Source organism: Callorhinus ursinus, unplaced genomic scaffold (genome assembly GCF_003265705.2).
Source record: "Callorhinus ursinus isolate GAN/ISIS: 27379988/994484 unplaced genomic scaffold, GSC_fseal_2.0 scaffold28, whole genome shotgun sequence".
NCBI classification, from domain to species: domain Eukaryota; kingdom Metazoa; phylum Chordata; class Mammalia; order Carnivora; family Otariidae; genus Callorhinus; species Callorhinus ursinus.
The window spans coordinates 15,823,285-15,840,186 of NW_027397090.1; the positions used below are offsets into that span (position 1 = coordinate 15,823,285).

At 37.4% G+C, this 16,902-nt stretch overlaps 1 protein-coding gene across 3 annotated transcripts in view; it reads left to right on the forward strand.

The window, feature by feature from the left end:
- The window catches only part of RIC1 (RIC1 homolog, RAB6A GEF complex partner 1), a 169,676-nt gene that overhangs the window by 125,358 nt on the left and 27,416 nt on the right, over positions 1–16,902 (forward strand). For all 3 annotated transcript variants that reach the window (XM_025891346.2, XM_073878169.1, XM_073878168.1), the window contains exons 9-15: positions 5,630–5,774; positions 6,415–6,463; positions 8,229–8,381; positions 10,076–10,279; positions 15,180–15,218; positions 15,559–15,669; positions 16,446–16,535. In XM_025891346.2, the coding sequence (XP_025747131.1) occupies positions 5,630–5,774; positions 6,415–6,463; positions 8,229–8,381; positions 10,076–10,279; positions 15,180–15,218; positions 15,559–15,669; positions 16,446–16,535 (791 nt within the window). The remainder of the gene's footprint in view (positions 1–5,629; positions 5,775–6,414; positions 6,464–8,228; positions 8,382–10,075; positions 10,280–15,179; positions 15,219–15,558; positions 15,670–16,445; positions 16,536–16,902) is intronic.

Here is a 16,902-nt window from a genome sequence, read left to right on the forward strand (position 1 = left end):
CTTCTGCACTTGAGTAGGGAAGAAAGGAGGAAACAGGGCATATTTGGTTTTTTGATCAAGAAAGCAAAGGTTTCTCAGAAGCATTCCCACCTCCTACCTGCTCTGCTATCTTCCACTCACATCTGATTGGCCATAATTATGTCTCATTAGCTACCTTGGGATTTTCCTAGCCTTTATGGTAGAAGTGGGCAAGAGAGAATGGGGATGGAAACAGATGTGGCATCAACCAACCAGCAGTGTCTACCACATAGGTGGCACATAAGGTCTTTTGCTGAATATTTCTGGCAGCATTTCTTGGTTCACTCAGCCCTTAGGGTTTCCATAATTTTACCACAGCCTCTCTATGTTAAATGCCAAAAGTTCTGTTTATTAAGTAATTAAGTCTAAATCCTGGTAGCATTTTCAAAAAGTAATACACATAAATGGAAAGAAAAATATTTTATTTTTATTCTTAAAATATTTTTTGCTAGTAGGATGTTTGTGCCTATTGGACACTGTACAGTTTCAGTGTAGTTGCAATCTAATGTTGCAGCTGTGAACTACCTGGAGCTAATAATTTACATTGTGTCCATCACATACTATATATCACTGTATTTCTCTTGAAGATTGTCTCAGGGATACCCTGCACGTAGACCTAGGAACTGCAGTCTGACACTTTACCAAACTACCCGCAGATTCTTGAGAGTTAGCCATTGTCTCCTATTGTTCTCTTTACCTGCAATATCCCATATTTCTATAGGGAGGGTCTATATATATTGGTTTTTCAAGCTTAAATGAAATCTCATTTTATGAACTAGGCAGAATACCATTCCCTCCTGTGCCTCATTATATTTTGCATATAACATCTTTCTTATTGATAATGCTTTATTGAACTTAGCAGCCTACAGGTCTTATTTTCTGCTAGCTTCATGGTAAGAATGTAGGATATATCTATCTCTTTACACCAAGCGAGTTCAGTTTAGTGAGAGGCACATAGTTAACAAATGTGAATGAATCAATATGTTTTTAAGCCAATGACCTTTGCAGAGGTCATTGTAGAATCTCATTACTACATGTCTCATGAATTTGATATCGTACTGTGTTCTATATGTGCGTTAGTAATTGGGACCCTTTTCAAACTGTTCTGTTCCTCTCCCAAATTTAGATATGCTCCTATATTAAGAATAATTGCTGTATAACTATACAAACCTCTCTGATGTTTGGGTCAGAAAAAACTCAGAAAAATTGAGGGCACCCATCTAAATCTAATTCAGTAATAAAATTCTCCTTAGCCTCAAGGAGGGGAAGCTAAGGTGTCTCATGTCAAAATCTGAGGAAACATTAAATATGTAACTGTTAATGTTGACTTAGTATTACCCACATGTATACCAGTATTTTTCCCCATCATGTCTTTTTTAACACCTCTCACCTTCCACTTGAGACCATTTTCTGTCTGCAGTACATTCTTCAGAATTTTCTTTAGTGAAGTTTTTTATGATGATAAACTCAATTTGGGGGGGAGGGGTGGGGTCTGAAAATGTATTTTGCCCTTGTAATTTAATTATGGCTTAACTTTTTTATACAATTTTGGATGGACAGTTATTGTTACCATCCAGTTTCACTGTTGCTCTTGGGAACTCTGGTCCAGTTGTATATCCTTTTCAGGAGATTGGATTTTTTTCTCTTTAGCTACTTTTAAGATTTTTTCTTTGTTGTTGGGGTGGTTTCAACTGTGATTTGGAAGGTGAAGAATTTTCTAATTCTTTTTCCTTTTTTTTAAATCTTGTTTGAGATTCAGGCTTGCTGGATCTGAGGATTCATATTGTCCAGCTCTTCTGGAAAATATTCAACCATTATCTCTCTGAATATTGCCTCTTGTTTAATCTCTTTTTCTGGAAATCTAATCAGACTTACATTGTACTTTTTACAGGTTCCTTAACCTGCCTTTTAACGTTTTTCATTTTTTTGATTCTCTGGACTGTATTGTAGAAAGTTTTTCCCTGTTTTCTGGTACACTAATTCTTTCTTCATTTATGTTAATAGTCTGCTTAATCTGTCCATTTTTAATTACTGTATTTTTTATTTCCAGAGGGTTTACTTAGCTCTTCTCTAATCTGTATGCATCCTGCTCCTAGTTTCAATATTCTTTTATTGCTTAGGTATTAAAAAATGGCTTTTATATTCTTTGTTAGTCTCAGTATCTGAAACCTTTCTTTCTGAGTTTGGGTTCTCATGAATTTGTTTATATATTTTAGGATTTTTTACTGAGAGCTGCTTAATTTCCTTCAAACTTATTTGTTTGAATGCTTTGTGACCTAAATTGAATTTGAGTTCTTCCAAAGAGGGTTTGTGTGTGTTTATGGCAAGTTACGTGAGAGTACTACATCAGTCTGGACTGTTTGCATTATATTCTCTGTAATTTTTTTTGAATCCTACAAGTTGTACAAATTACAAATTAGAGTGAGGACTGACTTGTGGTTGCAGATTCTCAGGGGAGATTCTTTATTTTCCATTCTTGGACGAAACAAAGTATCCTTTGCTATTTCTTTACCTTCCACATGGTAGAGTTTATTTCTCATTCTTCCTTACACCATGAATGTAGCCTTCTGTGCCCCACCCATTATGTGGTATCTTCTCTCAGATACCCTGCCTTGGCCAAGCTCTGAGCTTGATCTCCTGTCCCTCACGTGCTGGGAGTCATCAGAAATAGAAGTCAGGGGCTCCAGGGTTTGGCAGAAAAATTCAGGGCAGAAGCCCTTTGTACACTCACTTACCTCCCAGAATTTTTAGTTGTTTTGAGGTGTCTAAGTCTTCTATTCAGCATTTTATTTTTAGAGAAAAAGAATGTGCACTCGAGCAGGAGGGAAGGGTAGAGGGAGAGGGGAGAGAAAATCCGAAGGAGGCTGCATGGCCAGTGTGGAGCCAGATGCAGGGCTTGATCTCACAACCCTGAGATCATGACCTGAGCCAAGATCAAGAGTCAGATGCTTAACCACCTGAGCCACCCAAGCGCCCCAGTATTCTATTCAGCATTTTCGTTGTTTCAGTGTGGAGAGTCATTTCAGGTGTCTAATTGCTCTCCTGCCAGAAATAGAAATTTGCTCCTTAAGTCTTTATCATTCTCACTGGATAGCCTTTAAAGACTTGCATGTATTTTTCTGTAAAGACAGATTTGCATCCTGCAAGAACAGAGTGATATGAATTTTGATTGTTATTTCTGGCCCTTTTATCTGTTTATTATTATTTTTTTAAGATTTTTTATTTTTTATTAGAGAGAGCACACAAGCAGGGGGAGCGGCAGGTAGAGGCAGAGGGAGAAGCAGGCTCCCCACTCAGCAGGGAGCCCGACGTGGGGCTCGATCCCAGGACCCTGAGATCGTGACCTGGGCCGAAGGCAGCCGCTTAACCAACGGAGCCACCCAGCCGCCTGTTTGTTATTTTTTTATCCATACTTAAGTTGCCCTGCCCAGTAGCTACCAGCCACATGTGGCTATTTTTATTAAACTAATTGAAATTAAAAAAAAAATTATTTCTTTAGTTGCGTGGTCACATTTACACGTTCATTAGCCACATGTAGCTAGGGGCTGCCTCTTAGACCAAGCAAGGAGGAACATTTCTGTCATTGCAGGAAGTGCTTCTCACTGCTTCTGTTCAGCACTGTATGGAGTTCTTCAGATTGTTCTGTCTTTTCGCAGGCTCTTGGAATGCCATTTCTCCCTTGGGTTACCTACTGACTCTCTCTGAATTCTGCCAGTTTGCTTTAGGCTGTAAACCTGCTTACTGCAGGAGACTTGTAGGAGGACAGTATATCGGAAGCAGGGATGAGCTTCCTTGTTTCCTTCAGGCTGCATTGGCTGAGTTTCACTGGCCGTGGTGCCTCAGGAGTCCTTACGTGATGCCTCGGCTTCTCTTCTCTCTCACTCCCGATACCATGCTGGACTCAGACGCCTTCTCTGTCTTCCTGTAGGACGTGAAACCCCAACGGCCTTGTCATTGCTGGGTCTCACCTCATCCTCTGTCCCTGTATTTCCAAGCTTTCTCCCCTCCCTGCTTCCAACCCTTTCCTCAGCCCAGGTACTAACCAGTCTCATTTTAGGTTTTCTCTTTTGTTTTGGCTTCTGGACCTCTTTCTTTCTTGTAAGTTCAGCTCTGTAACAAAACATCTGTGGGTTACTTTTTAATATTTTTCTCAATATGCAGATTATATCAAAATCTACGTTCATTGTAGGTTGTTACCACCTAGATAAATTTCCTGTAATCCTGACACGTGAAGATTAGGTTTACCACCATTGATATTTTATTATAGATCTCTGCAACTAGATTTTAATATGTGCGTAATACTTGGAAAGTGGGTATGCATATTTGCACATGTATGTATATTTCACATGGGGTACTAGGTACACTGTTTATAACCTCTCCTTTTCAGTGAACATCCTTTTATGATAGTGAATGCCCATATTTTTTTTCTTGCACATGGAATTGCTTTCATTTTGTAAACTTCAGTTTGATTTTGTGTTTCTTGGTTTGTTTTTATTTTTGTTACTTTTAAAAAATTTGAGAGGGAAAGAGCGTGCGCATGCATGAGAGAGAGCATGAGAGGTGAGGAGAGGCAGATGGGGAGGGAAAGCAGACTCCCTGCTGAGCAGGGAGCCTGATGCGGGCTCCATCCCAGGACCCTGAGATCATGACCTGAGCCAAAGGCAGACGTTTCACCGACTGAGCCACCCAGGCGCCCCCTTGGTTTGTTTTTAAATTTCTCTCCTGGACAGGTGTATAGTAAAAAGACAGGATGTTTCTTATGTATATTCCCATTTTTCATCTACAAGAATAACATGGTTATTCATTGTGGTGGGGGCTGCTAATGTGAGGATTCAAACATAGGCAGAAGGGAGTCCCTCTCTGTTCACCAAACCTGTCTTCTGTAGACTAAAATCTATATACCTCTCCTTTGGTAGCAGATCTTCTGTGTTTTATAGCCAAAATGTATTAATACTGCAAATGAAAAGAATTTTAAAGAAAGTGATAACGATAGCTGGTTTGGAATTGCTGACAGAAAATACTCTGCAGTAGGGAAACTTGGGTTTTACTACACAGTGAAATTATGGGATTGAAAGAACAATTATTAGTTAAAAGATGATATAAATGCCTGGAGTACTCAAGCTGGAGTTTTACCTACGTAATCCTGATAGAAGTTTAGCTTCAATTTATTTTAACTTGGATCCCTGGAATATTGCCATTAGAGCATGAAGATAGTAGTACGACATTATTTTACATCTTATTTCTACTTTGCAAACTACTTTGACGTTTAGTTTTGAATCATTGAAGGGAAGCATTATCCCCATTTTACAGAAACTGAATTGACCAAAGCCAAAGACTTTTAAAACAATTATAGTTACTCGGGCTGATAGTGGCCCAAAATGGCTCTTACTTCTTTTAAATGTTTTGGCAGGTGAGTTTGTTCTGCTTCAATCAAGGCTAATGGCCTTACTCATTTTATGTGACCTTAAATGAATAGGATTCATCTCATTATTTGAAGCAGACATGTCTTTCTATTCATTGCAACTTGAAAAAGTATAGATTATAAAAAAAAAATACTAAGTGTTTCTGAAGGAATCATTTGTTTTTAACTCTTCTCACAATTTCTTAACAGATATTTGGAACAAAACAGGAGCTGTTAAATTGGTCAAATGGTCTCCTGACAATAGTGTTGTAATAGTGACCTGGGAAAATGGAGGCCTTTCTTTATGGAGTGTGTTTGGAGCCCAGCTGATTTGTACGCTTGGAGGAGATTTTGCGTGAGTGAATAAAGACAAGTTTTAGATAAAATAACTCCATTTATCTCTGAGAAAATACACATATACAGAAATTTTATGTCATACAGCTACCCTTCTGCCTTATTTGATGCTTAACCCCAAAACAATTTGTGAGGTTCAGAATTATTTTGTTCAGAATTTGCTGATTCTCTAAACATCCATCCTTTTAAAACTCAGTGTTTATTCGGTAAAATGCATTTGTTTGTTGAACCCCTTAAGTACATATGATAGCATGTAAATCAGATACAGTTTTGCCTTCAAGTAGCTTATGATCTAATAAGAACAATAAGCCATGTACATAAGTAACTAGTAGGAAATGGAAAATTACATTATCTTGTTGGGTTGATATCTCTGCCACTCCTTATGCTACTCTGAACCTCAGTCCTGACAAAATGAATACTCCTTTCCAAATTGCATGACCCTGTCAGGAAGTTACTCAGGACCTGAAAGATTATGTCTCAGTGATCTACCTAGGTATATCAGCCAGCAGTCTCCTATTTCATGCATTAGTATGTGTTTCTGTTTTAAAGGAACAGAATCAATTTGAGTTTTTAAAAAAACTAAAGCCAAATATTACATGTAATAGAAGACTTTTTTAAATCGAGTTTCTATTCTGTTACAGTTATAGGTCTGATGGGACCAAAAAGGATCCCCTTAAGATCAGCTCTATGGTAAGTACTTTCTGTAAAATATTGGTATGGTGTGGGGCGCCTGGGTGGCTCAGTTGGTTAAGTGTCCAACTCTTGATCTCAGCTCAGGTCTCAGTCTTAGGGTCTGTGAGTTCAGGCCCAGCATTGGAGTCCATGCTGGGTGTGTGGACCCTACTTAAAAAAAAAAAAAAAAAAGTGTGTGTGTGTGTGTGTGTATATATCATATATACACATGTGTATACATATATATAATGTATATAGTGTGAAAAACTGATTTTTCTTCTGCCCTTTTTTTCCTCTTCTTGGCCTGATAAAATTACAAAGCTGTTTTAATCTCAGCACATTCTTCTTACACAGTTCTTGCTTTGATAAAAGTATTTTTAAAAATCAGACTGCCCAATTTTCAGTACTTGCTTGCTTTTGGTTTTGCTTGTATGTGTCTAGCACACCCCTGCCATCTTTGTAAACATAGTGAATATTCAAATCAGGCCTTTGTTTTTCCCAAGCATACCTCAATTCCTTATGTGACTCACTAGCACCCACTTCTCATGGCCTCTTCTTTTAACATGAAGTGAACTGCTCATTGGGTGTTTTTCCTGGAGGATTTGGACACTATTTGAGCATATTTTTAAAACTTTCCATAGATATCTGTCAAGGGAATTAAAGTCACTGTTGTAACAGTATTTTTATTTATTACATATTTTTAAGAGTTTCTGTAGAAAACAGTGAGTTGTAACCCGTGTCTTTACATAAGAACATTTTCTTCCTGTAGCCCTTCTGTGCACCATCTTTGTGAGATTAGTGGCTGTGATGCTTACTCATTTACCTTCTTCCTTGCTCCACAGAGGAAGGCATTTTCTGATCTTGGGTTTCTTGAAGAATTAAAACCACCATGACTGCCTTGAGTAGTGGTTCCTAGTTTTTCACCACCAAGGAGCCCATTTGCTGTCTAGCTCCACCTCCATATTTTAAAATAAGTTTTTGAACAAATGATTTCTATAACTGCCTCTCAGTGCTTCTGAATGGCATGTAAGAACCAGTGTTATTAGCCTCACTAAGTTGATATTTTAATCACAAACTAAGAATCTAAGCATTTTAGTTAACTGTTCAACTTTTATTGTGGGAGAGCCAAACTTCTATGAAGCTTTTGAAATTTAGCAACAATTTACTTTCCCTCTACTAGTTTCTTGACCTTGTAGATTGGGACCTTAAAACAAAAACAAAAAACTAAAAAGCTATCATGGAATGTAGTTACAGAATATTAAAATTGGCCCTGGAGAGTTTACTTGAACCTTCTCATTTTGTAAAGGAAGAAACGTATACCCTGAGAAAACCAAGTAAATTAACCAAGGTACTACAATAGGATGGCAGCTTGGCTGGAATGAAAACCTTAGTCTCGTAGCTTCCATTTGAATGTTCTTTGCTCTGTACAAGACTGCATCTGTTTTGGGTGCAGCTTTGTCGTGTTTCAGCTGGGTCACATGGGTCTTCCTCTGCAAGAAATTTCTTTGTATTTGAGAGGCAGTTAAATTAATGGAGAAGTTATACAGAGCAGTCGGCATTTCTTAGGATTTGGGGTGAAGATTGGTATGTAGTGTGTTCATTCTTCCAGGCGGAGAGCGGTGATGGTGGTTTCCACTGGAGAGGGCTACAGATTCAATTAGTTTCTCCAGGCTTTAGAAGTCATTGGTAATGCTATTGTTGGTTGTTTCAGGATTTGAATACTTGAAGCTAGGAAAGGATAACAAACTTCATTGACCTGATTTTTCTTCCCCTTCTCTCCAAGAGCTGGGGTGCAGAAGGCTATCACCTATGGGTAGTCAGCGGATTTGGTGCTTACAACACTGGAATTGAGTCTGACTCCAAGAGTATAGTTAAACAGCCAGGCATTCTGTTGTTTCAGTTTATCAAGAGTGTACTCACTGTAAACCCCTGTATGGTAAGTGTTTTAAATTACAACTGTTTATTTTTAGTGGCCTTCATAGTAGATTATCAGATTCTTCTCCTAAAATTGGTGGATTATCTTCTTTTGTATATTTTTTGTGATTCTTGTGTTTCTTTTTAATAATTTACACCAAAATTTTACTTCTCAGCAGCTTTTGTTTTTTGTTGTTTTTTTTTAATAGGATCACAAGCAATTTGCGGGAAAGCGACGTTTACAGATTTACTTGAATAACTTAATTTAGTCCCTTTTTAAATAGAATTTCCCAAAGTGTGTTCCACAAGGCACTACTTAGAAGAATCAGTAGCATATACACAGAACAAGAAAAAGTTCTGTTGTCATGTAAAAGTTCTATTTCGTCAAATGAAATAAAGCTGCAGATTTCTTTATTATAAGACTCTGGGGTCTTTAATATGCTAATGTGCATCATAAAAATCCAGGAATTGGTATACGAAAAACAGTGTTCCCAACCTTATTTAACTATGAATTTTTAAGGAATGCTTTGAAGAAAATAGTAGAAACCTGCTTTGGGAAACACTGCCCCAGATTGTAATATAAACTCCTCATGTTTTATCAATCTGAAAGAACATATTCATATCCTATATTGTTAATATATAATAAGGGGGTGTGTTACATGTTAGAAGCGTATGCCTTAGTATCTGCCACCATTGGGCTTTTAAATATTCGGAACCAGTTTCTAATTAACATTTATAGTTACAATACACTGAGAAAGAATATGACAGTAGCCTGGATCTGAGACTTCTTGACTGTAGTTGAAGAATAAGGATCCCCAGAAAAACAAGAGTAGAGTAATTCTTTCTCCCCTGCCCCATCCCAAATTATAATTTGAAGGCAAATTTTATGATTTTTATGTCAAGACCACATTTGGACTACCATGGAAAGATGAGGGGCTGAGGTGCTCTTCTGTTTGATGGAATAGTCAGTGAATAATATGCCCACAGTTGAGAATACTGGCCTTCTAGCTGAGAGCCAGGTCATCATCACCAAGAGGAGAAATTGTCTTATTAATCTAAATACCCTCAGAGCCTGGCACAGTCCTTGGCACCCAACCAAGCATTTACCCAAGTGAGTATTGAATTGTTCTGAACCAGGACCACGGACTGGGGCTACTCTTCCTCCTCCTGTGGTTTAAAAGACCCTTAGCATCTAGTATCCCCGTCCGCAGTCCTCCCCTCCTGCCATGTGGTGGGCACACGGTGAACACACACACACACACACAAACTGTTTGACCAGATATTTCTTCTTGCCACCATTTGTGAGGTATTTTATGTGAAACTCATTTGTAAACTGTAGATAATGAGTAGTTCTGTTCAGTTTTCAGATGGAAAATCTCTCATAGCATTGCCATTTTGGAGTAATAATGAAAAGATACTCTTGTAGTTGTTGTAAACTGGGTCACATTTTGGCATCTGTGATAAAATAGGCTTTAACAAAAATTTGGTTTGCCCTGGGAAGTAATCATTAAACTGTTGCCTCTTCCCTCTAAATGTACCAGTGCATGAGATCATTATGTAGTCTTGTTGTCTGTGAGTAAAAGCGACATTGACTTACATGGTGCATTTCCTATGATAAAACTAAATCAAGGTATTACTGGTTTTCCATTACCTGATAATCAGGTTGTTTTATTTGCTTTCCTCCTTTGCCCTCTGCTTCCTTTCTCCCTCATCTAGAGTAACCAGGAGCAAGTGCTACTTCAGGGGGAGGATCGATTGTACTTGAACTGTGGCGAGGCCTCACAAATCCAGAGTGCCAGGAGTTCCTCAGCACGCTCTGAGCATAAGGCTGGTGGGGGCAAGAGCCCCTTTGCAGACAGCGGTTTGGAGTCTCAGGGTTTAAGCACTTTGCTTGGACATCGGCACTGGCATGTGGTACAGGTAAGTCTTCAGTGACTGTTGACCGTTGACTTAGTCCTGGGGAGATAGCACCTGGAGCGGAGGTTTACATATTTCTTCTGTTGCTTTAGAAAACTGAGAAACTTTTTAACCTTTTTGACTGTCACCTCTCTCTTCTGCTTTTCTGTCTTCTTGTCTTCTTCCTTTCTTGCCACTGATGTAGCACGGATCCCCACCTGCTTTAAGCCCACGAGTCCAAAAACTGCAAGTTTATGCTTTGCCCTCTCAATGAGCACAACTTTATACTACTTCCGTTCCCCCCACCCCCCTTTTTGGTATAAAATTAGCTCTGTGGATTTGCATAGGCAAAGTGTAGTGATTTCATGGAAAGTGACAGTGTCAATTAGGACCCTGGGCAGCTGACCTTGTAGTCCTAATGGGTACATGTTGAGGTTAACTGCCTGACTTTAAACCCAAATTGCAGACTTGCGGTCACACTCTAGAACTTTATTATTAATAATTTTATTATTACATAAATCTTATTCCAAATCACTCATTCTGGTATAACTTTTAAATTCGTTTCTTTTAATAATTCTGATAAATTGGCATTTAACGTGGAAATCAATTCTGAATTTTGATACCAAATAAAATTAATTTGGGTAAATCAGTAAATTGGTTTCTTGAAAGAAACTTTCATACACAGTTGTAGAAGTCCTGAGTGTCTTCCTTACCCCACTGATACCAAAGTGTCTTAGGTACATCAGAGCCTTCTCTTGCATTGGTTTCTTTTCATTGGGTTCTGTTTCCACAATTCTTGAGCCCCCTTCTCCATTCTGTGCTGTTACTTTATTAGCTTGTTCAGCTCCCATGTTATTTTCAGTTGACTTTGAGTGGAGATGATGAGAGACATGAATGGTCAGTATATGAAACGTTGAAGGAGGAGTGTCTCCTGCACTGACATGTGGTGTACACGCAAAGAAAATGTATCTAACTGACATTAATAAGCTCATAAACTCAGTGTGCATACCATTTGATAAGTAGTAACAGTTATGAAATAAAACTGCATCGGCTGCCTCCTTGACTAAAATTTTCCACTGCTCCCTTCTCTCCTATAGCCATTCCTCTGCTATTTTCATTTCCCCATACTTTGAACTATTCACTCTACACTGACCTAGCATCAATGCCAGTTCTGCCTAGCCAGGTCTGTGTTGCCAGAGAGCCAAGTAGAGCAGAGGATCAAAGAAGGTAGGTCTGGAACTCAAAAATCCGTCAGGCAATAACAAAAATCTAATTTCCTTCCAGCTCAAAAATTCCATGATTCTGTGATTCTTAGCCACCTCTGAAGTATCCCTTATTAGTAGCGTATCACACTGATTTTAGCACTTTAGACAGAGTAGATACGAGCACAATTCTTTTGTGATTTTGTTCTTTAGATATCGAAACTATTCAGAAAGATGAACTTGTTTGACTCTAGCTTTACCAATTTTTATGTTTTTATTTTTTATTTTTTACTTAAAACTCATAAAAACCCTGTCAGAGCTGTAGTCCCAAAACAATTAAGTTATAATAGACTCATAGAATTTTTGGAGCTGGAAGGACCGTAGAGATCATGTAGTCCAACTGGATTTGTTACATTGAGGAAACAGGCTCAGAGAAGTTAGGTGACTGCCCAAGGTCACATAGCAGAGCAGTGGCCTGCTTAAGTAATGTCAGACTTATCCTTACCATAAGTAAAGTAACAGTCTAACCTGTTGTAAGACCTGTAGGTATTAAATGTTGAATCATGTAATGTACTGTTGACCTTGAGCTAAGACCTAGAATGTGCCTATTGAAATAGGCAGCGTTTCATTACAATTTGCCCTATACTTTGCTGGCAGTCCAGTCAAATGCATCAATGCAGCATCATGGGAGTGTTTTGGTTTGGTGGTTTACAGTGTCCATATAATGCTAATGCTTTACCTTCTGGGCTTTTTAACTATTAGTAATGATTTCCTGAAGAAACATGGGTACCTGTTTAATTTCTCCTTCAGCATATGCTCTTGTCTGGGATAAATGCCCACATCTTCCATCAAAGTGACTTGGTTTATACGATTTATATTTTGTATTCTTACGCAGCTTAGAGTTCATCAGATGAGCTCCAACTAATTCTGCTTCTCTCTTCCTCATCTGGACAACTGGATTTTTCGTTTGTTTGTTTAGACCTTCTACCTTTCACTTGTTAGTTTCCTGATCAGAAGATTCTATGTTAAATATGTTTTTTTTTCTTTAACTTAAAACACAAACATACTTGTCAGCAGCAGGGTTGGTAGCTCCTGGTAGAAATGGTGCTGTGTGTGTGTGTGTGTGTAAATTTACTTTTCCTACCTACAGATTTTGAAAACTTTGAGAGTAGTTTGTTGACAAATGAAGCACAAATAATGTGAAATTAAAACAAGGCCTTCATGGTTTTAGGGTGTATTCCTTTTTGGACTGCCGTTTATTTTAGCACTCAGTACTTTGTATGATATAAACATTTATTTCTGAAAGATGCATGAATTATTATCATCCACTGTTCTGAAATGTTGGTTTTATAGTTAACCTGCTTATTGGAAAAAATAAGCTTCACAAAATATGCTAGGGATGTCAATAGGGGATTTTAAATGCTCTTTCATTTATAAATGATTTGCAGTCCTTCTGAGGGGTCTCATGTATCAGGTGTGGTATTCAGCACAGATCAGATGTTGCTAGGAGGATGGCTCTCAGTCTTACCTGTGACAGACAAAAGCGGTCTAGGTGGGAGACAGGGTTTTAGCAAAATGACTTTAAGGGGCAGGGGGACAGGGGAGGGAAATTGAGGTTTTTTGAAAGACGGAGGAATCCTAAGATGTTAAGAATGGAGATTCTGTACCTTAGCACTCAGGCTCCCAGTGGTGTGGCGTGGCATGGTGTGGTGTGGCGTAGCGTGGCATGGTGTGACTTTTATGCCCTGAGTATGCAGTCCTGGCCTGACTTTTTCATGATTCATTAGCTTCCGCTTGCCTTACTTCTGCCGTTTCCTGTTCTCAGTGTTAGGGGTAGAGCTCAAAGCTCTGGTGACACATAGATCAATAAATGTGACCTAGAGAAAATGAAAGTTTTGTTTTCACTTTTCATAGCATCTTCAGACACACAACTGCATCAGAAGTGTAAAGCTTCACTTTAAACTTGAGCTTTGAAAATAAACAATTTGTAGTTTGTGGCACCTCCTACATTTTTAGAGGTTAAAAGAATAAAGTTTTTTTCTCCTACAGATACTCATTAGAGTGTGGACCATATGATAAAATTTTACCTCAGTGCCCATGGTTAGAAACCCTTCAAGTTGGAATCCATGTTGGCAATGAGATCCCAGCTCACACTTTACCCACCCCACATGTTTCATGAATACTTAGGAAACACCAGGGTTTGAGGGAAGGGGGAGTTCTTTTTAATGTTCTGGATGGCTGGCTCAGTTATACTCCAGGGACATCCTTCTTCAAGTGACTATTTTGTTTTCTTCATCCAAACACAATTCACCTAACAGGCTCGCACAGAACTACTTTGAACTCTTCTGTCACCACCTGGTCATTACCTCAGATTACCATGCCCCTGAACTGACATCACCCATCATAGGGAACTTTATTAACTGGCCTGCATGGTGCAGTGAATCTGTTAAGATATGAGTTAAGCCTTTTTCAAGCATATATCAATATATTGTTACCCTTAATTCTGCAAGATGGGCTTCCACAACCCGGTGCTAGAGTTGAGAACTTCTAACAACAGAACCAAAAGCTGTTAATTTATTTAGATTTTAGGCTGACTTACTAGATAATAGGTGAAGTTTAACAGTTTCATGAGTAAATTTTATCAAGGTTAATACAGATGTTTTCAGCGTATTTTTACTTGATTTTTGTTTGGTCTTCACATTACACAAAGAATCTTACTGGATTTGATTGCATTGTACTGCCTTTTTAATTTGGCTTTTTTTTTTTTTTTAATATGTAATACTTGGAGTACAATGAAAATGAATTTGGATAAATTGAGGTTCTTTTATTCCAAGAACAGAAAAGTCTTTCCCTTGTTCTCTCTTTCGTTCTGTTAAGTTTCATACCACACTAACCACGTGCTCATGAAAATTGCTTAATCGGGAAGCTAGTGGAGAGGTCAGTCTCAGTAAAGCTATTTTCTTCATCTACATTGATAATCTTATGGAACAATCTTTTAGGCTTAAAATTCTTGTTAGAGTGCTACAAAGACACCATGTACAGAGATGTAAGACGACATGGGAGGAAGGTATATTTCCGCTTACGTTGCAGATTAAGAGTTAATATCTGTAAATCAAAGTTCTTACAGATTAGGTTGAATACCCCAGTAAAAAATAGTAGCTTAGACACACACTTACATGTGTATGGATGTTTAGAGAGAGAATAAAGACTAACCAGTGGTTATCCCTGGAGCAATGATAGAACAGAATTTCATTTTGTACTTTGTACATTTTTATATTGTTTAAATTTTATAAGCAGTATTTTGCTATTTTATTCAGAAGACATAAAAGTAATAAAAATCGACTAAAGCAAATCAAAACTCTTGCTGAGGCTCTCAAACTCTTTATTTTCACAATTCTTGCCCTCGTGGCTGGTTCTCTAAAAGTCTTTTGTCTATTTATTTCTTGTTCAGTATTTAAACAAAAACAGTGTAGAGAAAAAGCAGTGTGGGAAAGCCTCATGTCTAGCCACTCATACTGAAATGGTGAAGACAGGAGATGTGAAATATGGGCTGGTATTTCAACGGTAAATTCCAAGTACTCTGCTAGTAATACCCCCTATTCGGGAACACTTTAAACATTGTATGGGAAAATGAATCTCATACTGTGACATGAATGCTTTAAGTGCTTTAAGTTTAAATACGTTTCAGAAGTCTTACCAAACTGATGTATTATTTTCTGTAGATTTCCAACACCTATCTAGAGAGCAATTGGCCTATACGGGTGAGTTATTTGTTATTTTGTTGGTGTTAACTTTATTTGGATAGTGTTTGCTGCAAGAGGCATTTTGGGAATTGAGCCTTTTTCAGTGGGTACATTGATAATAATAAAATTTTAATACTTGTTCCCTTGTACATTGTTAGCATACTAACATCTATGATTTGGTGAAATGTAACTTGTGTATAAATACTCAGATTTTTTGATCTAGCAGTTTACATTTAATTCACTTAGCAAACATTTACTAATAGTCTATTTGCCTGACACAACAATGCTAAACTCTTTATATTTAATATAAGTATATAGGTTCGCAAGGAAGAGTTCTTAATTTTTTTTTTTTAATTAGTTTTCAGCTATTGATAAGCTTGGACAGAATATTGCTGTGGTTGGCAAGTTTGGTTTTGCACATTACTCTTTACTCACCAAAAAATGGAAACTTTTTGGAAACATTACCCAGGTTAGTCTTTTTGAAATTAAAAACTGATTTCTCAGAGTATAAGAGAACTACCATATGCAATAACTCTAAAGTAAGCCACTATTTAGTTATTAAAAAATAATACCAAATATTAAAAAATGATAGTGGATTACATCTAAGGGTCAGTTCTGATGAAGTACTTGATATTTGAAAAGGATTTTATATTGAGATGGTTGGTTTGTTTTTAATTTGAGGATTTATTCTTCTATTCCATGTTGAGTTCATCAGATGTGGTCAAAATAAATTTCCACTGAATTTGAGATCATCTGCTTTGTGTGTGTGATGTGAAGATGTGGGTAGCATAGAAACATGTGTAGTTGCATTTGCAAGAATCAAATAGGAAAAGACAAGGACTGACATGTAGTAGGTGCCTGCCGGGCACTTCAAGGGGCTCACTGACCTTCATGACTCAGGGCACTGTTATTACTGTTTTATAAAAGAGAAACTAGGATTCAGAGTCAAGCAGCTGATAAATGGTAAAGCCGGATTTTAAACCAAAGTCTGCTTAATAAGGGAATAATGATGCTACATGGTGTACCCAGTTATTTACAGAAATGTTTGTTTTTCCAAAATAGGATATGAATCATGATTAATAAAGGCCCAGAATAATACTTAATTGGGGGGATAGAGAAGAGAGCAGAAGTAATTTGAGCTCTCATTGTTTGCTTAGGAATATTTTATAAGGGTATTACTTCTTGTAGTTTCTGGCAGCATATAAATAAAGGTAAATATGTTTTTTTTTTTAATTATCTTTTAAGGAGCAAAATATGATTGTGACAGGTGGCTTAGCCTGGTGGAATGATTTTATTGTCCTGGCATGTTACAACATAAGTGACCGTCAAGAAGAGGTAAGGCTTTTTTTCTCTCAGAGATAACAGATTTTTATATTTTAAAGATATTAAGCACTATCTGGTTTAGTATAAATATAGTTTTTGGAAAATGAACAAAAGCATTTTATTTTTTTAATCAAGAATTTGGCTTTTTTTTTTTTTTTTAAACCTAAATGAGACTTTCATATCCGGTTACTACTTTAAAAAAAATTTTTTTTAAAGGGACAATCAGAACTTCAGAGATAACTTTTTCTAAGGATTTTAGCTGTTAGACATTCTCTGTGAGGTTTATAAATAATAATAAAAGTTCAAAGAAGAGAAGTTCCTAAGAATAGCTGCCCTTAGAGATTTATTAATTTATTGATTTGTATGTTTATGTTTTTAG